General features: G+C 42.8%; 1 protein-coding gene across 1 annotated transcript in view; it reads left to right on the forward strand.

The window, feature by feature from the left end:
- Positions 1-22,430, forward strand: part of cables2b (Cdk5 and Abl enzyme substrate 2b) — a 71,311-nt gene that overhangs the window by 23,583 nt on the left and 25,298 nt on the right. Inside the window, exons 2-3 of the mRNA XM_045692864.1 lie at positions 4,551-4,646; positions 12,956-13,033. Of these exons, the coding sequence (XP_045548820.1) occupies positions 4,551-4,646; positions 12,956-13,033 (174 nt within the window). The remainder of the gene's footprint in view (positions 1-4,550; positions 4,647-12,955; positions 13,034-22,430) is intronic.

Raw genomic sequence — 22,430 nt, forward strand, 5'->3', positions numbered from 1 at the left:
CCGATATATCGTGCATCCCTATTTTCCACCTGTCCCACACAAACGTTACAAAATTCTAGCATTAATAAGCAGCCTGCTGTGTCAAGCTACCCAGCTGTAATACCAGGGCTGCTGCCTCAAGCGACCCAGCTGTAATAAGAGGGCTGCCTCAAGCTACCTAGCTGTAATACCAGGGCTGCTGCCTCAAGCTACCCAGCTGTAATATGATGGCTGCCTCAAGCTACCTAGCTGTAATACCAGGGCTGCTGCCTCAAGCTACCCAGCTGTAATACCAGGGCTGCTGCCTCAAGCGACCCAGCTGTAAAAAGAAGGCTGCTGCCTCAAGCTACCCAGCTGTAATACCAGGGCTGCTGCCTCAAGCTACCCAGCTGTAATATGATGGCTGCCTCAAGCTACCCAGCTGTAATAAGAGGGCTGCTGCCTCAAGCTACCCAGCTGTAATAAGAGGGCTGCTGCCTCAAGCTACCCAGCTGTAATAAGAGGGCTGCTGCCTCAAGCTACCCAGCTGTAATAAGAGGGCTGCTGCCTCAAGCTACCCAGCTGTAATAAGAGGGCTGCTGCCTCAAGCTACCCAGCTGTAATAAGAGGGCTGCTGCCTCAAGCTACCCAGCTGTAATAAGAGGGCTGCTGCCTCAAGCTAACCAGCTGTAATATGATGGCTGCCTCAAGCTACCCAGCTGTAATAAGAGGGCTGCTGCCTCAAGCTACCCAGCTGTAATAGCCTTCCCTGTAGCTCAGTTGGTAGAGCATGGTGTTTGCAACACCAGGGTTGTGGGTTCGATTCCCACGGGGGGCCAGCACAGATACAAAAAAAAAAAAAAAAAAATGTATGAAATTGTATGAAATGTATGCATTCACTACTGTAAGTCGCTCTGGATAAGAGCGTCTGCTAAATGACGTAAATGTTAATGTTAAATGTAATATGATGGCTGCCTCAAGCTACCCAGCTGTAATAAGAGGAGTACCTCCTATTTCAATGTTCTTTTTTCTCACATCTGCAAGTAGAGAGATAAACATCTGCTTTGAGTCTCTCCCTCTCTCCCCTGCATTTAGACTAAATGCAGGACCCAAAACTCACCAGACAGTACTGGTTAGGGGAATGAGAGGGAGAGGGGGAGAAGGGATATTGATGGAGAGAGGGGGGTGGAAGAGTTGGGGAGGATGGAGAGGAAGGGAGGGAGAGAGAGGGGAAGGAGAGAGAGGGGGGGATGGAGAGAGAGAGAGAGGGATGGATGGATAGAGAGAGAGGGGATTAGGGAGAGAAATGGAGAGAGAGAGAGGGTAGGATGGAGAGAGAGAGGGTAGGATGGAGAGAGAGAGAGGGTAGGATGGAGAGAGGGTAGGGTGGAGAGAGAGAGGGGAGGGTGGAGAGAGAGGGAAGGATGGAGAGAGGGGGAAGGATGGAGAGAGGGGGAAGGATGGAGAGAGGGGTAAGGATGGAGAGAGGGCAGGATGGAGTGAGAGGGCAGGATGGAGTGAGGGGGGAGGATGGAGTGAGGGGGGGAGGATGCAGATAGAGGGATGGAGAAAGAGAGGGGAGGATGGAGCGAGAGGGGGGAGGATGGAGAGAGAGGGGGGAGGATGGAGAGAGAGGGGGAGGATGGAGAGAGAGGGAGAGGATGGAGAGAGAGGGAGAGGGGGATAGAGAGAGAGAGAGAGAGAGGGGGGAGGATGGAGGGAGGATGGAGAGAGGGAGGAGGATGGAGAGAGGGGGAGGATGGAAGAGAGAGGGGAGGATGGAGGGGGGGAGGATGGAGAGAGAGAGAGGGAAGGATGGAGAGAGAGGGGAGGATGGAGTGAGAGGGGAGGATGGAGTGAGAGGGAGGATGGAGTGAGAGGGAGGATGGAGAGAGGATGGAGAGAGGGATGGAGAGAGAGAGAGGGGGAGGATGGAGAGAGAGAGGTGAGGATAGAGAGAGGGGAGGATAGAGAGAGGGGGAGGATGGAGAGAGAGAGAACTTTTATTTATTATCTTATTTGTTTTGGCAATGTAAACATTTTGTTTCTCATGCCAATAAATCCCCTTAAATTGAATTGAGAGAGAGCCACGCAGAGAGATAGAGAGCCACGCAGAGAGATAGAGAGCCACGCAGAGAGAGCCACGCAGAGAGAGCCACGCAGAGAGAGCCACGCAGAGAGAGCCACGCAGAGAGAGCCACGCAGAGAGAGAGAGAGCCACGCAGAGAGAGAGCCACGCAGAGAGAGAGCCACGCAGAGAGAGAGAGAGAGCCACGCAGAGAGAGAGCCACGCAGAGAGAGAGCCACGCAGAGAGAGAGCCACGCAGAGAGAGAGCCACGCAGAGAGAGAGCCACGCAGAGAGAGAGCCACGCAGAGAGAGCGCCACGCAGAGAGAGCGCCACGCAGAGACACACAGAGAGAGACACACAGAGATGTACACTGGCTCTATTATTCTTATGTAACTTCAGTTGAGATGATAATCGCTGTGACATCAGCATCATCAGCACTCCCACAGATTTCTGCTCAAATCTAAACTTTTCCCATTCAGCGTTTTCTTATCCACTTACTTATTTGGTTTGAATTATGGTAATAAACATTCAGAGTCCTTGTATATAGGCCACATGTACACTACACAGTATGTGGACACCTGCTCATCGAACATTTCAATATCATGGTTGCTATAACAGCCTCCACTCTTCTGGGAAGGCTTTCCACTAGATGTTGGAACATTGCTGCGGGGGCTTCCATTCAGCCACAAGAGCATTAGTGAGCTCGGGCACTGATGTTGGGCAATTAGGCCTGGCTCGCAGTCTGCGTTTCAATTCATCCCAATGGTGTTCAGTGGAGTTGAGGTCAGGGCTCTGTGCAGGTCAGTCAAGTTCTTCCACACCGATCTCAACAAACCATTTCTGTATTGACCTCGCTTTGTGCACGGGGACATTGTCATACTGAAACAGGAAAGGGCCTTCCACAAACTGTTTCCACAAAGTTGGAAGCACAGAATCGTCTAGAATGTTATTGTATGCTGTAGCGTTAAGATTTCCCTTAAGCCCCCCAGTTTGGCTATGGAGATTGCATGGCTCTATGCTCGAGTTTATACACCTGTCAGCAATGGGTGAGAATGAAATAGCTTAATCCACTCATTTGAAGTGGTGTCCACATACTAATGGCCATGTAGTGTAACATAATACAGCTTGAAAGCTCGACCATCTTCTCACAGTGTTAGGGAATGAAAACAGATTTGTGACCAAAGAGAGAGGAGCAAGATCTATGGTGGAATAATAAAGGTGGGAAAGGTGAAAGTGACAGACCCCAGACAGTGATCACTGGTTGACTGCTCCCTGATCGCTGCATGCGTTTCATCACAGTAACAAAGGCTTGGATTCAGCCACTGTCATTAGCAGTTTTTGTTTACTATGATGATTGGTGACTGTTGGGACTGGAAACTGGGGAGTCGCTTGTGTCTGTGTTTCATGACTAACTGTACTTCTCTCTCTCTCTCCCTCCTTCCCTCTCTCTCTCTCTCTCCCTCCTTCCCTCTCTCTCTCTCCCTCCTTCCCTCTCTCTTGCCTCCCTCCTTCCCTCTCTCTTTCACCCTCCTTCCCTCTCTCTTTCTCCCTCCTTCACTCTCTCTCTTTCTCCCTCCTTCACTCTCTCTCTCTCTCCATCCTTCACTCTCTCTTGCCTCCCTCCTTCCCTCTCTCTTGCCTCCCTCCTTCCCTCTCTCTTTCTCCCTCCTTCCCTCTCTCTCTCTCTCTCTCTCCATCCATCCTTCCCTCTCTCTTGCCTCCCTCTGTCCCTCTCTCTTTCTCCCTCCTTCCCTCTCTCTCCCTCCCTCCTTCCCTCTCTCTCCCTCCCTCCCTCCTTCCCTCTCTCTCTCTCTCTTGCCTCCCTCCTTCCCTCACTCTTTCTCCCTCCCTCCTTCCCTCTTTCTCTCTCTCTCTCCATCCTTCCCTCTCTCTTGGCCTCCCTCCTTCCCTCTCTCTCCCTCCTTCCCTCTCTCTCCCTCCTTCCCTCTCTCTCCCTCCTTCCCTCTCTCTCTCTCTCTCCCTCCTTCCCTCTCTCTTGCCTCCCTCCTTCCCTCTCTCTTCCCTCCCTCCTTCCCTCTCTCTTTCTCCCTCCCTCCTTCCCTCTCTCTTTCTCCCTCCCTCCTTCCCTCTCTCTTTCTCCCTCCCTCCTTCCCTCTCTCTTTCTCCCTCCCTCCTTCCCTCTCTCTTGCCTCCCTCCTTCCCTCTCTCTTTCTCCCTCCTTCCCTCTCTCTTGCCTCCCTCCTTCCCTCTCTCTTTCTCCCTCCTTCCCTCTCTCTTGCCTCCCTCCTTCCCTCTCTCTTTCTCCCTCCTTCCCTCTCTCTTTCACCCTCCTTCCCTCTCTTTCTCCCTCCTTCCCTCTCTCTCCCTCCTTCCCTCTCTCTCTCTCTCTCTCTCTCCATCCTTCCCTCTCGCTTTCTCCCTCCTTCCCTCTCTCTCCCTCCTTCCCTCTCTCTCTCTCTCTCTCTTTCTCCCTCCTTCCCTCTCTCTTGCCTCCCTCCTCCCCTCTCTCTTGCTTCCCTCCCCCTCATCCCTCCCCCACTCCCCCTTCCTCCCCCCTACAGTCGGACTCGGAACCTGTCGGGCTCTCCCAGACCTCGCCCTGTGAAGAAGGTCCACTTCATCAAGAACATGAGACAGTACGACACGCAAGGCAGCAGGTGTGAACATACTCATTTCAAGAGCCCTACTCCTCGAGGCTGCCCTTCCTGAAGCATTTCCTCCTTCTCCCACAGAACTTCCTGTGTTTGGAGGAAGAAATGGCGACAGTGTCCTTTATCCTTTAAAATACACTGTCTCTGTGCCTTCTGTCCAACCCAGAGGTGCTTGAACAAAGATCCAGTTCAGGGTTTTGATGAGGACTAGGCCTTATATACGCTGCAATACCATTCATTGACATGATCAAAGTCTACTGTAACTATCACACAGTAGGCCTTTAATACCAATGAGGAATATGCATGCAACTGCCAAAATAAAGGAAACACCAACATGAAGTGTCTTTATAGGGCGTTGGGCCATCACCAACCAGAACAGCTTCAATGCACCTTGGCATAGATTCTACTAGTGTCTGGAACGCCATTGGTTTGGCACTCTATGGCCAAAAATAATGGCCTGTCTAGCATTTTATACATGACAATAAGCATTATGGGATGTTAATTGATTAATTATCTCAGAAACACGCATGTGTAGAAGCGCCTTCCTTCAATACACTTTTGTATCCCTCATTTACTCAGCTGTTTCCATAATGTTGACAGTTAACCTGTACATCCATGTTAATACTAAAGAAAAAAAAACACATCCTTTGGTCCCAGAGATGCTGAATGTCTTTCTCGTTTTGACTTTGGTTTCTCAGGTCAGGTCACGGGAAGCATAGTAAAGCGTGAATCCACTAGTTACCTGGCTAACCCTTCAGACAGAGGACCTATATGATCACCTGTTACCTCGCTCTGTTCTACTGCTGGGTCTACTATTAAATCAGCCTAGTGGGTCGTCGTCGTCGGTGATCGGGCCTAACACCGTTGTTTTCGTCAGCAAACTTAATTATACAGGAGGGTACTGAGCACGCACCCCTGAGGGGCCCCCTGTGTTGAGGATCAGCGTGGCAGATGTGTCGTTACCTACCCTTATCACCTGGGGACGTCCTGTCAGGAAGTCCAGGATCCAGTTGCAGAGGGAGGTGTTTAGTCACTGCTGCAGGCTATTATTATGGTTTTAAAGAGACTTACGAGTATCCTGTCACTGTTATACACTGCCTGGCATGTCATTGCTTGGCTTGAACAAAACAAAATATGGACTCATAAGTGGTTCCCACACTCCCAATCAACAGAACACAATTCTTAGAGTAGTTCGTTGCTATGCCTCTCACGTTCCATTTTACATTTACATTTTAGTCATTTAGCAGATGCTCTTATCCAGAGCGACTAACAGTAGTGAATACACATTTCATACATTTTTTATATATATATATATATATATTTTTTTTTTTTTGTACTGGCCCCCCGTGGGAATCGAACCCACAACCCTGGCGTTGCAAACACCATGCTCTACCAACTGATCCACAGGGAAGGCTCGTCCCGGCAGCGTTGGGATCAATTCCATTTCAGTTCAGTCAATTCAGGTAGCGAACTGAAATAAAAATTTCAGTTTTCGACCCACAACCCTATGGAAATCTATGAATGACTTAATTCAGTCTTAAATTCCAATGGGTAAATGATAAATATGATGTTTGCTGCAATTCCTTTTCCTAAATGGAAAATCGTCGGGTTTTTTTGTGACAAAATTCTCATTCAAAGTAATACATTGCATTATAATTTTCATGATTGACTTAACGTAACGCCTGCCAATTTGAAAAAGACATAGCAAAATGTGTTTTATTATTTCATTTCCATGATACTATCCAGTACAACGCTGACACATTTAAACATCGAATGTTAATGCTTAATATTTAACTTTTCATTTCCTTGTTGTGACAAAAAAGAACAATTATTCTCAGTTGGTAATTGACAATTATTTGACATACTCTGTGTGGTTTAAGACTGTCAAAATTCAAAATGATCAATCAGATTCGATTAATCAATCGCAATGCTTAATTTTGCTATTTCGTTTTCCTCCTTGCGTTTTTGGTTGTGTTAAACCTGTCAATCAAACACGGCAGGAAGGATTTTGGTAATGTGAGGAGGAAGAGGTTGCCTGGTCTTTGTTAGCTATGCTCAGACAAAAAAAATACCACAAAAATACCGGTACTCATAATTTCTTAAAAGTATTTCTGGATCACAGAGGAAGAGGCAAAGCTGTACTATAAATGAATGAATAAATCACATAGATTATCTATGCTGTCTAGGACGGGTGGTGAGGAAGGAGTTCGCAGGAGGAGACAGATCGGTGATGGTGCTGCACGCTACTAGCAATGATGGCTAGTATGCAGTGCATTCGGAAAGTATTCAGACCTTTTTGACTTTTTCCACATTTTGTTTACATTACAGTCAGATTTTCTCAAGCTCTGTCAGGTTGGATGGGGAGCGTCGCTGCATAGCTATTTTTCAGGTCTCTCCGGAGATGTTCGAATCGGGTTCAAGTCCGGGCTCTGGCTGGGCCACTCAAGGACATTCAGAGACTTGTCCTGAAACCACTCCTGCGTTGTCTTGGCAGTGTGCTGTTAGGTTCTTATTTTTCAGAGTAAATAACTCACGGACACTAGAGAAGCTTTAACCAAGTTTAATTCTTCCCAGAGGTTCTGTACAGCTGTAATTCAGACAACCCAACATTTCTCACCATCACAGGTATATATATATCCCCCATAAGACACTTCTCCTTCTCTCCAATCCTTGTATCTCATGGTTCCACAGTTAAAGGGTAGTAAACCTTTATTACTCCCTTCAGGGGATCTGACCTCACCCCCTCCTTCTAATAGTCCACAGATGAACATCTGTCTCCCCTAAAGCAATCCTTTGATCTCCTCCCATCCACCCAGCACATTTCACAGCCACTCTGTCTTTCTACAGATCTCACTCCTTAATATACTATGCGTCTGATCTACCATGTCTTTAATATCTCAATGTTCAAAATGTCGAATCCAACAGTGCTTAGGGTCGTTGTCCTGTTGGAAGTTGAACCTTTGCCACAGTCTGAGGTCCTGAGCGCTCTGGAGCAGGTTTTCATCAAGGATCTCTCTGTACTATGCTCCATTCATCTTTGCCTCAATCCTGACTAGTATCCCAGTCCCTGACGCTGAAAAACATCCCCATAGCATGATGCTGCCACCACCATGCTTCACCATAGGGATGGTGCCAGGTTTCCTCCAGACGTGACGCTTTGCATTCAGGCCAGAGTTGAAACTTGGTTTCATCAGACCAGAGAATCTTGTTTCTCATGGTCTGAGAGTCTTTAGGTGCCTTTTGGCAAACTCCAAGCAGGCTGTCATGTGCTTTTTACTGAGGAGTTGCTTCCATCTGGTCACACTACCATAAAGGCCTGATTGGTGGTGTGCTGCAGAGATTGTTGTCTTTCTGGAAGGGTCTCCCATCTCCACAGAGGAACTCTAGAGCTCTGTCAGTGTGACCATCGGGTTCTTGGTCACCTTCCTGACCAAGGCCCTTCTCCACCGATTGCTCAGTTTGGCCAGGCTGCCAGATCTAGGAAGAGTCTTGGTTCCAAACTTCTTCCGTTTAAGAATGATGGACACCACTGTGTTCTTGGAGACCTTCAATGCTGTAGAAATGTTTTAGTACCCTTCCCCAGATCTGTGCCTCGACACAATCCTGTCTCGGAGCTCCTTCGACCTCATTGCTTGGTTTTTGCTCTGACATGTACTGTCCACTGTGGGACCTTTATATAGACAGATGTGTGCCTTTCCAAATCATGTCCAATCAACTGAATTTACAACAGGTGGACTCCAATCAAGTTGTAGAAACATCTCAAGGATGATCAATGGAAACAGGATGCACCTGAGCTCAATATCAAGTCTCATAGCAAAAGGGTCTGAATACTTACGTAGATAAGGTATATACTGTTTTGTATTTTTTTTTAAATACATTTCCAAACATTTCTAAAAACCTGTTTTTCGCTTTGTGTGTAGATTGCTGAGGATTAACATGTATTTAAAGAACTTTAGAATAAGGTTGTAACATAACAAAATGTGGTAAAAGTCAAGGGGTCTGAATACTTTTCTGAAGGCACTGTGTATATATATATTTTGACAAAGTGACTGTGTGAGAGAGAGAGAGAGCGAGAGGGAGAAGGACCCCTTTGGTCATTAGTCTTGGAGTTAGTCATTGGTGGGACAGTATTTACAATGCCATGGCACCATAGGATGTTCCCACAAAAGATAGGAAGACCACCTGCCTGCTCTGCCCCTTCAGTAGTACTATGACTCCATCTTTTCTTGAGCATTAAAGCTGTTCTTTGACTCAATACTATTCAAGCTGCAAGCCAAAGTGAATAAACGAGCCGTGAGAACCCAGATCTGGCTCTTCTCCAGAAAAGGAGTGAACATGTTTACTCTAGGCGCATTATAAAGCACCAGGAATCACTGGCATTGTTTCACTTTTCCAGTTGACACTTTCCCGTGCATACTGGGCCTGGGTCAGAGTTGGTTTTTCCAATTGACTCTTTCCCGTGCATACTGGGTCAGAGTTGGTTTTTCCAGTTGACTCTTTCCCATGTATGCTGGGCCTGGGTCACGTCCTGACCAGTAAAGGGGTCATTTTGTTATTGTAGTATGGTCAGGACGTGGCAGGGGTGTGTTTGTTTTGTGTTGTTGGGATTTTGGGGTACTGTTCTATGTCATGTATTTCTATGTTTGTATTTCTAGTTCTATTTCTATGTTCAGGGTTTTGGTTTGGCCTTCAATTGGAGGCAGCTGTTCTTCGTTGACTCTAATTGGAGGCCATATTTAAGTAGGGGTTTTCAGCTTGTGTTTTGTGGGTGGTTGTTTCCATGTATAGTCATAGTACCTTACAGGACTGTTTTTCGTCGTTGTTTTCTTTCCGTGTTTTGTAGAAGAAGATGAGCATTCACATACCCGCTGCATTTTGGTCCACTCAATACGACGTTTATGACAGCCTGGGTCAGAGTTGTTTTTTTCAGTTGACTCGTTCCCATGCATACTGGGCCTGGCTCAGAGTTGGTTTTTCCACTTGAGATAGTGAGTTATGCTGCATCCTAAATGGAACCAGGTTCCCTAAATAGGGCACTACTTTTGACCAGGGCCCTTAGGGAATAGGCTACCATTGGGACGTAGATAGAAGCAGTTCCAGAGGGGTCAAAAGAAGTACACTGTACAGGGGATTCCGCTCCATTTTGGGACACGGTCCTAGTAATGTCATGACTGTGTATATCTATAGCAGCTCTGGTTCTGAGAATAATGACTAAAGCACAACTTTACTTTTTTTCTCCCCACTGTGAGAGAAGTTGTTGTTGCTGTTGTGAACATTTTCTCTCTTTAAATGATAGTCTCCTTAACTTCCCCTCATTAAAAGATAGGTGAAACAGAAAGACTCAGCCTTATAGAGTAGCACAGTGTAACGTTAGCTGTTACCTGTTGGCTGTTGGCTGTTGGCAAAAGACAGTGGTTGCTTCCCAAATGGCACCATGATCCTATATAGCGTACTGCTTTTGACCTGAGCTATATGGGAATATGGTTCCATTTGGGACAAAATCTAATAAAACATTATTTGTCACATGCGCCGAATACAACAGGTACCTTACAGTGAAATGCTGAATACAAAGGTGTAGACCTTACTGTGAAATGCTGAATACAACAGGTGTAGTAGACCTTACTGTGAAATACTGAACACAACAGGTGTAGTAGACCTTACTGTGAAATACTGAACACAACAGGTGTAGTAGACCTTACTGTGAAATGCTGAATACAACAGGTGCCTTACAGTGAAATGCTGAATACAACAGGTGTAGACCTTGCCATGAAATGCTGAATACAACAGGTACCTTACCGTGAAATGCTGAATACAACACGTACCTTACCGTGAAATGCTGAATACAACAGGTACCTTACAGTGAAATTCTGAATACAACAGGTACCTTACCGTGAAATGCTGAATACAACAGGTACCTTACCGTGGAATGCTGAATACAACAGGTACCTTACCGTGAAATGCTGAATACAACAGGTACCTTACAGTGAAATTCTGAATACAACAGGTACCTTACCGTGAAATGCTGAATACAACAGGTACCTTACAGTGAAATGCTGAATACAACAGGTACCTTACAGTGAAATTCTGAATACAACAGGTACCTTACCGTGAAATGCTGAATACAACAGGTACCTTACAGTGAAATGCTGAATACAACAGGTACCTTACCGTGAAATGCTGAATACAACAGGTGTAGTAGAACTTACCGTGAAATGCTGACTTAACAAGCCCTTAACCAACAGCGCAGTTCAAGAAAGACACAGTCAGTATCTTAGTTAGAAAGACACAGTCAGTATCTTAGTTAGAAAGACACAGTCAGTATCTTAGTTAGAAAGACACAGTCAGTATCTTAGTTATAAAGACACAGTCAGTATCTTAATTAGAAAGACACAGTCAGTATCTTAATTAGAAAGACACAGTCAGTATCTTAGTTAGAAAGACACAGTCAGTATCTTAGTTAGAAAGACACATTAATTATCTTAGTTAGAAAGACACAGTCAGTATCTTAGTTAGAAAGACACAGTCAGTATCTTAGTTAGAAAGACACAGTCAGTATCTTAGTTAGAAAGACACAGTCAGTATCTTAGTTAGAAAGACACAGTCAGTATCTTAGTTAGAAAGACACAGTATCTTAGTTAGAAAGACACAGTCAGTATCTTAATTAGAAAGACACAGTCAGTATCTTAGTTATAAAGACACAGTCAGTATCTTAGTTATAAAGACACAGTCAGTATCTTAGTTATAAAGACACAGTCAGTATCTTAATTAGAAAGACACAGTCAGTATCTTAGTTAGAAAGACACAGTCAGTATCTTAGTTAGAAAGACACAGTCAGTATCTTAGTTAGAAAGACACAGTCAGTATCTTAGTTAGAAAGACACAGTCAGTATCTTAGTTAGAAAGACACAGTCAGTATCTTAGTTAGAAAGACACAGTCAGTATCTTAGTTAGAAAGACACAGTCAGTATCTTAGTTAGAAAGACACAGTCAGTATCTTAGTTAGAAAGACACAGTCAGTATCTTAGTTAGAAAGACACAATCAGTATCTTAGTTATAAAGACACAGTCAGTATCTTAGTTATAAAGACACAGTCAGTATCTTAATTAGAAAGACACAGTCAGTATCTTAATTAGAAAGACACAATCAGTATCTTAGTGTCACGATCACTGTCCTCAAACTCCCTGTCATAAATAAGCCAAGGCGCAGCGGGCCGGTAATTCCACATCCTTTATTTGGAAGTGAAACCGAACAAAACAATAAACAGGATAAACAGAAAGAAACGTGATGTTCTGGGGCTGCTCAAAGGCAGCTACACAAAAACAAGATCCCACAACTCAAGGAGGGAAAAAGGGCTGCCTAAGTATGGTTCCCAATCAGAGACAACGATGGACAGCTGCCTCTGATTGGAAACCAGTCAGTATCTTATAGACACAGTCAGTATCTTAGTTAGAAAGACACAGTCAGTATCTTAGTTAGAAAGACACAGTCAGTATCTTAGTTAGAAAGACACAGTCAGTATCTTAGTTAGAAAGACACAGTCAGTATCTTAGTTAGAAAGACACAGTCAGTATCTTAGTTAGAAAGTCACAGTCAGTATCTTAGTTAGTTATGAAGCAGTTCTGTGTAACGTTAAAGATGGTGGGATATACGCAAGATGGTGGGAACTGAGTCATACTTTTTAAAGTAATTTTCTATTAAGGTATCTTTACTTTTACTCAAGTATGACAATTTAGTACTTTTTCCACCACTGGTGTCACCTCAAATGCTACTGAGATTAGCATTTTTTGCTTACATCCTCTTTGATAATGTTAGCTGTAGGCTAATAGTAACTTCGTTATGATGCAGGACTGTGTAACGTTATTTGTTAGCCACGTCTGGTCCTCCAGCTGATACTGGTCCAACTAGGGTAATGGCATAGGTGCCTACTGTGTGTGTAGGACTGTGTATGTCCCCTCGTAAAAGACTGGTTGAGAGGAAACACTGTTTTATGAAGCAGGACTGTAACGTTAGCTGATTCTCCAGATGATACTGGTCCAACTAGGGTCATTGTGGAGGTGTCTAGGTTAATAGTCAGAGCAATGTTTCCACAACACACAACGTCCTTGTTTACATCAAACCTAGTCATAGGAGTTTTTTTTTCTCCTTTCAAGTCGATTCAGTGGTGCTATATTCACATGAAATAGACCTACACGTGTAAATGTTATTGCACAATCAAATGTTTTAGATGAAATATCTCTGTTGTTCTCTTACTCTATCTGTCTGTCTGTTTCTCTCTCTCCCTTCATCCGTCTCTGACGTGGCTGATGTCTCTCCAGGATCGTGTTGATCTGTGCCAAGCGTTCTCTGTTTGCGGTGTTCTCAGTGTTGCCCTATGGAGAGAGCGTTCACATCAGGTACAGTACAACTCATTCCCTTCACACTATGTTGATTCATTGTATCACGTTTAGTAATGTGTTGCTTCCTCACACTATTAAACTGGGAATATTCACACGTTGTCGTACCACAAACTGTTCACTCAAATGATCCCGCTCTGTTTTATGAGATTCCTGCTTTAACCGGGTAGTAGTGTAGACTGCAGAGGAGTCGTGTAGGCAAGCCTGGGCCCACCCACTGGGGAGCCTTGGCCCACCCAATCAGATGCTCTTTACTTGTCAGTGTTCCAAACAGGACATTATTTGTCTTTTTACCTAAACATGTAAACACCATCAGATAGAAGTCATAGCTAGCAGTGCACTGTAATGACATTCACTATCATGGGATGGGTGGCCAAAAATAATTAACTGAAAGCCACACCTCAAATAAGTCACAAATTTGACCTCATTGAGGCATATGTCACTGTGCTTCGACGGCTATATGCACCATGTCGTTCCCGAGGACTGTGAGCTCTCGTTCTCCGTGGCCGAAGTGAGTAAGACCTTTAAGCATGTTAACGGCCCAGACAGCATCCCTATCCCCTATCCGTTGTCGGCCCAGACAGCATCCCTATCCGCATCTTCGGAGCATGCGCAGACCAGCTGGCTGGTGTGTATACGGACAGTACCCTGAACTTAGTCACTGTCATTAGCCGGCTACCACCCGGTTACTCATCCCTGTACATAGGCTGCTGCCCACTGTACATAGACATGGAACACTGGTCCCTTTAATAATGGAACACTGGTCCCTTTAATAATGGAACACTGGTCCCTTTAGTAATGGAACACTGGTCCCTTTAGTAATGGAACACTGGTCCCTTTAGTAATGGAACACTGGTCCCTTTAGTAATGGAACACTGGTCCCTTTAGTAATGGAACACTGGTCCCTTTAGTAATGGAACACTGGTATTCAACAGATATACTACATATTTTATCCATGTATTCTACAGATATACTACACATTCTATCCATGTATTCTACAGATATACTACATATTCTATCCATGTATTCTACAGATATACTACATATTCTATCCATGTATTCTACAGATATACTACATATTCTATCCATGTATTCTACAGATATACTACATAATCTATCCATGTATTCTACAGATATACTATGTATTCTATCCACATACTGTCAATAGTGTCTATACATCACATCACATATAAAGGTAATAAAGGTAATAATATAGGTGTGTATGTATGTATGTATGTATGTATGTATGTATGTATGTATGTATGTATGTATGTATGTATGTATGTATATAATATAGGTGATATATATATCACAGTCACCTATATTATTACCCCTTATCACAGTCATCTATATTATTACACCTTATCACAGTCACCTATATTATTACCCCTTATCACAGTCACCTATATTATTACCCTTATTACCCTTATCACAGTCACCTATATTCTTACCCTTATTACCCTTATCACAGTCACCTATATTATTACCCCTTATCACAGTCATCTATATTATTACCCTTATCACAGTCACCTATATTATTACCCTTATTACCCTTATCACAGTCACCTATATTATTACCCTTATCAGAGTCACCTATATTATTACCCCTTGTCACAGTCACCTATATTATTACACCGTATCACAGTCACCTATATTATTACCCTTATCACAGTCCCCTATATTATTACACTTATCACAGTCCACTATATCATTACTCTTATCACAGTCACCTATATTATTACCCCTTATCAAAGTCACCTATATTATTACCCTTATCACAGTCACCTATATTATTACCATTATCACAGTCACCTATATTATTACCCCTTATCAGAGTCACCTATATTATTACCCCTTATCAAAGTCACCTATATTATTACCCTTATCACAGTCACCTATATTATTACCATTATCACAGTCACCTATATTATTACCCTTATTACCCTTATCACAGTCACCTATATTTTTACCCTTATTACCCTTATCACAGTCACCTATATTATTACCCCTTATCAGAGTCACCTATATTATTACCCCTTATCACAGTCACCTATATTATTACCCTTATCACAGTCACCTATATTTTTACACTTATCACAGTCACCTATATTTTTACCCTTATTACCCTTATCACAGTCACCTATAGTATTACCCCTTATCACAGTCATCTATATTATTACCCTTATCACAGTCACCTATATTATTACCCTTATTACCCTTATCAGAGTCACCTATATTATTACCCCTTATCACAGTCACCTATATTATTACACCTTATCACAGTCACCTATATTATTACCCCTTGTTACAGTCACCTATATTATTACACCTTATCACACTCACCTATATTATTACCCTTATCACAGTCACCTATATTATTAACCTTATTACCCTTATCACAGTCACCTATATTATTACCCTTATCAGAGTCACCTATATTATTACCCTTATCACAGTCACCTATAATATTACCCCTTATCACAGTCACCTATTTTATTACCCCTTATCACAGTCACCTATAATATTACCCCTTATCACAGTCACCTATTTTATTACCCTTATTACAGTCACCTATAATATTACCCTTATCACAGTCACCTATATTATTATCCTTATCACACTCACCTATTTTATTACCCTTATTACAGTCACCTATAATATTACCCTTATCACAGTCACCTATATTATTACCCGTATCACAGTCACCTATAATATTACCCCTTATCACAGTCACCTATTTTATTACCCCTTATCACAGTCACCTATAATATTACCCCTTATCACAGTCACCTATTTTATTACCCTTATTACAGTCACCTATAATATTACCCTTATCACAGTCACCTATATTATTATCCTTATCACACTCACCTATTTTATTACCCTTATTACAGTCACCTATAATATTACCCTTATCACAGTCACCTATATTATTACCCGTATCACAGTCACCTATATTATTACCCCTTATCACAGTCACCTATAATATTACCCCTTATCACAGTCACCTATATTATTACCCTTATCACAGTCACCTATAATATTACCCCTTATCACAGTCACCTATTTTATTACCCTTATTACAGTCACCTATAATATTACCCTTATCACAGTCACCTATATTATTATCCTTATCACACTCACCTATTTTATTACCCTTATTACAGTCACCTATAATATTACCCTTATCACAGTCACCTATATTATTACCCGTATCACAGTCACCTATATTATTACCCCTTATCACAGTCACCTATAATATTACCCCTTATCACAGTCACCTATATTATTACCCTTATCACAGTCACCTATAATATTACCCCTTATTACCCCTTATCACAGTCACCTATTTTATTACCCTTATTACAGTCACCTATATTATTACCCTTATCACAGTCACCTATATTATTACCCTTGTCACAGTTACCTATATTATTACCCCTTATCACAGTCACCTATAATATTACCCCTTATTACCCTTATCACAGTCACCTATATTATTACCCTTGTCACAGTTACCTATATTATTACCCCTTATCACAGTCACCTATAATATTACCCCTTATTACCCTTATTACCCTTATCACAGTCACCTATATTATTACCCTTATACAGTCACCTATAATATTACCCTTAACACAGTCACCTCTATTATTACCCTTTATCACAGTCAACTATTACCCCTTATCACAGTCACCTATAATATTACCCTTATTACCCCTTATCACAGTCACCTATATTATTATCCTTATCACAGTCACCTATATTATTACCCTTATCACAGTCATCTATATTATTACACCTTATCACAGTCACCTATATTATTACACCTTATCACAGTCACCTATATTATTACACCTTATCACAGTCACCTTTTTTATTACCCTTATCACAGTCACCTATATTATTACCCTTATTACAGTCACCTATATTATTACCCTTATCACAGTCACCTATATTATTACCCTTATCACAGTCATCTATATTATTGCTTTTATCACAGTCACCTATATTATTACCCTTATCACAGTCACCTATATTATTACCCTTATCACAGTCATCTATATTATTGCTTTTATCACAGTCACCTATATTATTACCCTTATCACAGTCACCTATATTATTACCCTTGTCACAGTCACCTATATTATTGCCTTTATCACACTAAACAAAAATACATCCGCAACAGTTACTGAGTTACAGATCCCGCAGGTGAAGAAGCCGGATGCGGAGGTCCTGGGCTGCGGTTGTGAGGCCGGTTGGACATACTCCCAAATTTTCTGAAAGGAGGTTGGAGTTTATGGTAGAGAAATGAACGTTAATTTTTCTGGCAACAGCTCTGGTGGACATTCCAGCAGTCGGCGTGCAAATTGCACACTCCCTCAACTTGACACTGTGTTGTGTGACAAAACTACACATTTTAGAGTGGCCTTTTATTGTCCCCAGCACAAAGTGCACCTGTGTAATGATCACGCTGTTTAATCAGGTTCTTGATATGCCACACCTGTCAAGTGGATGAATTATCTTGGCAAAGGACAAATGCTGACTAATAAGGATGTAAACAAATTTCTTTGCGCCACATTTTAGAGAATTTTTATTTTTATTTTTGTGCATATGGAACATTTCTGGGATCTTGCTCCTGCTAAATTATGTAAATGTAATGGCCCCAACCAATTTCTATCTATGGTACTGCTGCAGAGGCCATGCTAAAAATGAACAGCTGTAATGCATCCTGTATGACTGTGTTAATGAGTCATGACTGCATCCAGAAACTGTTTTGTCATCTACCCTGCAGTCCCACGTTCTGTGTGTGTCACAGAAGAGCTAGAGGTCCTTCTTCCCTTTCAGTCTTCCTGTCAAGCAAATAACTGTCGGTCTCATAGTAATTGACCGTTAATTAACATAAACACATTTAGCATCTCCTGGCTTCCACAAGCCACTGGCGCAGATCTTTGGAACATCTACATTTTTAAAAAGTCTAATAAATCCATTTGAATATAGCCTACACCTTCACAATAAATCCATCATTTTATTTAGACAGGTCTAAAGAAACATGATATGAAGAAAATGTAGTCTATTTCAGAAGAACAGAATAGCATACTCTGAGTTGTCCTTATGTTAGGTATTGATCTGGCTATGCCATATGGCTGTGGGGCTACACTAATTCATTTAGCAGACAAGATTTGCTTAGAATTCCATGGCATTATTTTATAGTATGAAGAATACAATTGAACAAAGCTGAATAAAATATAAATATTTTCTCCAAACAATTTGAGGGAGTGCGCACATTCGGATATTCGGTATTGTGCACTTAACAAAGAAATAGGTCCTCCTATATGCTTAATTTAATGTAACTTTAGTTGTTCTACAAACGTTGGGCAATATGTGTTGATTTTTAATACATTGTAAGGCTGCATGATGAGACTCTAATGATGATTTGAAAAAAAGGTTGCTTGAAAGGCTTGAGCTCCGCTTAGTTTTTTGCGCAGGCTGTACACACTTCATCAGTCTCTCATTCACAATTTGACAAGCACTTGATAATGCCTTGAATTTCACTGCGGAATCTCCTTTGTGGCCGTAATGCACCCTAAAAAAAAATCCATGCCTTTTGCAGCCAGTGGCCATTGTGCCCTTCTCCCTGAGTGCTGCGCACTCTGAAGCACCTCTCACTCACATGGCTCTCCATCACGTGATCAGGTTTTTCTCACAGGCTACAAGTGAAGACTCATCCAATTCCGAGGTGCATACTGAAGATATTGGAACAACTCAACAAGATGAGTAGGCCTAATGAACATGAAAAGCACTAGCCTATGTCAATCTACTATCCCTATAGTACAAAAGTCAACCTATTCTATTCTGTGTGAGAAAAAAAAAATATTCCAAACATAGTCTGGGACAGTTGTGGGACGCGATAAATCCCAAATTAATACAACCACTAGCGTCAAAAAAGCTTTTATGCAATGTGGTTGACGCAACAATTCATAACGTTTAACTTAAAATGTTGGTAAACTATTAGGCTATTTCTTCACATTATAAGCAATGCGCAAATGGCAGTAGGCTATACGCATAAATGTTCCATTAACGGGAAAACACCATTATCTAAAGTGACCGCAAATGCGATTATGCAGGTAATGCTTTTATTATAAAGGTGCATTTGTATGGTGAAAATGATCTTCCCTAAACTGCTTATGTTGTCACGTGTGTCGTTTTGTAGAGAGGACCAAGGCGCAGCGGGTTGCGTGCTCATCATTATAGTTTATTAAGTAAATGTGAACACGGGAAAAACAATAAACAAAAGAATGACAGACGACAGTTTAACAGGCTATACTTACAACAGCAGTGCTAAAGACAACTACCCACAATTAACAACCCCAAACACATACCTATATATAGGACTCTCAATCAGAGGAAAATAGAAACACCTGCCTCCAATTGAGAGTCCACACCCAAACCTAAACATAGAAAAACTAAACTAGACAGAACGTAGAAAATACAACCTAGAACATACCCAACACCCAGAACTAACAAATCACACACCCTAAACACAACCAACCACCCTGAACCAACAGAAAACAAATACCCTCTGCCACATCCTGACCAAACTACAATACAAAATAATACCTAAACTGGTCAGGACGTGACATATGTACGCCAGTTAGTCTCTACACCCCTTGTGGATTAATGTGCTTAATTTTAAGAAGTTATTTGGCCACTTTAGTTGTGATACAAACCTTATCAAAACATATAGGTCTATGAGCTAGGCTACATGAGGTGTGCGACTATGAAAAGTTAGCAAAAAAAGGCATTGTTTCTTATGCTGGGCATCATTCACAAGTGAAAATATATAATTCACAAGTGATTGGCTAATATTGTCTCCCATCAGACTATTCTTGATTTAATCTTGTATTTACATGAACTAAATCATATTTGTGTGAAATGTGGTTTGATTTAAATTGGACCTTTATCATGTACCTCCCTGTGGTTAATTTTCATGCCAGCCAGGTAGGCTATACTCCTGTTTTAAAGATAAGCAATGTGCTTAATGTTAGGAAAGTTGAGAAATAAATATAGTAGGCGTAGCCTATAGAAAGCGGATGGGATCCTCCTCTTTTTAGTAGAGGCCATCACTCTGTTTTCTCACATAGTCGATAGAAATGTTGCGCAACATGAGCTCATGGGCACTCATGAAGTGTTTGATTAGATTTTTGATTAGATTTGCATTGATGTCAGAGTGATTAGAGGGACAATAGAGTGGTGAGTACCAGGCAGTTAGCAAGTTTGGTAGGCTACTAATGACCATCAGCAGCATCAGAGCTTGGAGAAGCCTAATGACCGTGATAAAACGGTCCCGTGGAATTTGACTGCCTTCATGACTAGTGACCGCCGGTGTGGTGAAATACGGTCACCGCAACAGCCCTATGTGTAACCCTTTCCCACGTTCTCTCACACAGAGGAGTTAGCTAGGCTCTTTCCCTAGACCCTCGTCCTTACCCTCTCTGTGAGGCACCCTTCTCCTCTCACCCCCTCCACATCCCTGTCCTCTTTAATTGCTGCATCCTGCTACACTGACTTTTCTATGATATAAATAACAACAGGCCGATCTGATCCCAGAGGCCAGTCCAGTCCAGAATGCTACGTGCACTGAGGTCCCAGTGTCACAGATACCCCCCAGGGGGGCAAAGGGCAGACATTTCACACAGGAGAAACACAGAGAGAAGGAAACAGTTTGAATTTGTTTTTTCCCCATGTTTCTCAGGCTTCATCTGATTAGTGTGCTAGAGAACGAACCCTGACCTTAGGGCCTTCACCTCTCACTGACATCATCACCCTCACACCCTCGCACACACACACACACACACACATACATACATACATACATACATACATACATACATACATACACACATATACACACAAACACAAACACACACACAGAGAGACACACACGCACACATGCACAAACACACACACACACATACATACATACACACACACACACACACATACATACATACATACATACATACATACATACATATACACAAACACACACACACAGAGAGACACACACGCACACATGCACAAACACACACACACACACACACACAAACTCCAGCACAAAGCTACAGGGAATTGAATGCATCTTGAATGCATCACATGGTGTTTAGGAGAGGAGAGAGGACATGGTATTTAGGAGAAGAGAGGAGAGAGGACATGGTGTTTAGGAGAGGAGAGAGGACATGGTGTTTAGGAGAGGAGAGAGGACATGGTGTTTAGGAGAGGAGAGAGGCCATGGTGTTTAGGAGAGGAGAGAGGACATGGTGTTTAGGAGAGGAGAGAGGACATGGTGTTTAGGAGAGGAGAGAGGACATGGTGTTTAGGAGAGGAGAGAGGACATGGTGTTTAGGAGAGGAGAGAGGACATGGTGTTTAGGAGAGGAGAGAGGACATGGTGTTTAGGAGAGGAGAGAGGACATGGTGTTTAGGAGAGGAGAGAGGACATGGTGTTTAGGAGAGGAGAGAGGACATGGTGTTTAGGAGAGAGGAGAGAGGACATGGTGTTTAGGGAGAGGAGAGGAGAGAGGACATGGTGTTTAGGAGAAGAGAGGAGAGAGGACATGGTGTTTAGGAGAAGAGAGGAGAGAGGACATGGTGTTTAGGAGAGGAGAGAGGACATGGTGTTTAGGAGAGGAGAGAGGACATGGTGTTTAGGAGAGGAGAGAGGACATGGTGTTTAGGAGAGGAGAGAGGACATGGTGTTTAGGAGAGAGGGAGAGAGGACATGGTGTTTAGGAGAGGAGAGAGGACATGGTGTTTAGGAGAGGAGAGGAAGGACATGGTGTTTAGGAGAAGAGAGGAGAGAGGACATGGTGTTTAGGAGAGGAGAGAGGACATGGTGTTTAGGAGAGGAGAGGAGAGAGGACATGGTGTTTAGGAGAAGAGAGGAGAGAGGACATGGTGTTTAGGAGAGGAGAGAGGACATGGTGTTTAGGAGAGGAGAGAGGACATGGTGTTTAGGAGAGGAGAGAGGACATGGTGTTTAGGAGAGGAGAGAGGACATGGTGTTTAGGAGAGGAGAGAGGACATGGTGTTTAGGAGAGGAGAGAGGACATGGTGTTTAGGAGAGGAGAGGAGAGAGGACATGGTGTTTAGGAGAGGAGAGGAGAGAGGACATGGTGTTTAGGAGAGGAGAGAGGACATGGTGTTTAGGAGAGGAGAGAGGACATGGTGTTTAGGGGAGGAGAGGAGAGAGGACATGGTGTTTAGGAGAAGAGAGGAGAGAGGACATGGTGTTTAGGAGAAGAGAGGAGAGAGGACATGGTGTTTAGGAGAAGAGAGAGGACATGGTGTTTAGGAGAGGAGAGATGACATTGTGTTTAGGAGAGGAGAGATGACAT

This window comes from Salmo salar, chromosome ssa13 (genome assembly GCF_905237065.1).
Source record: "Salmo salar chromosome ssa13, Ssal_v3.1, whole genome shotgun sequence".
NCBI classification, from domain to species: Eukaryota; Metazoa; Chordata; class Actinopteri; order Salmoniformes; family Salmonidae; genus Salmo; species Salmo salar.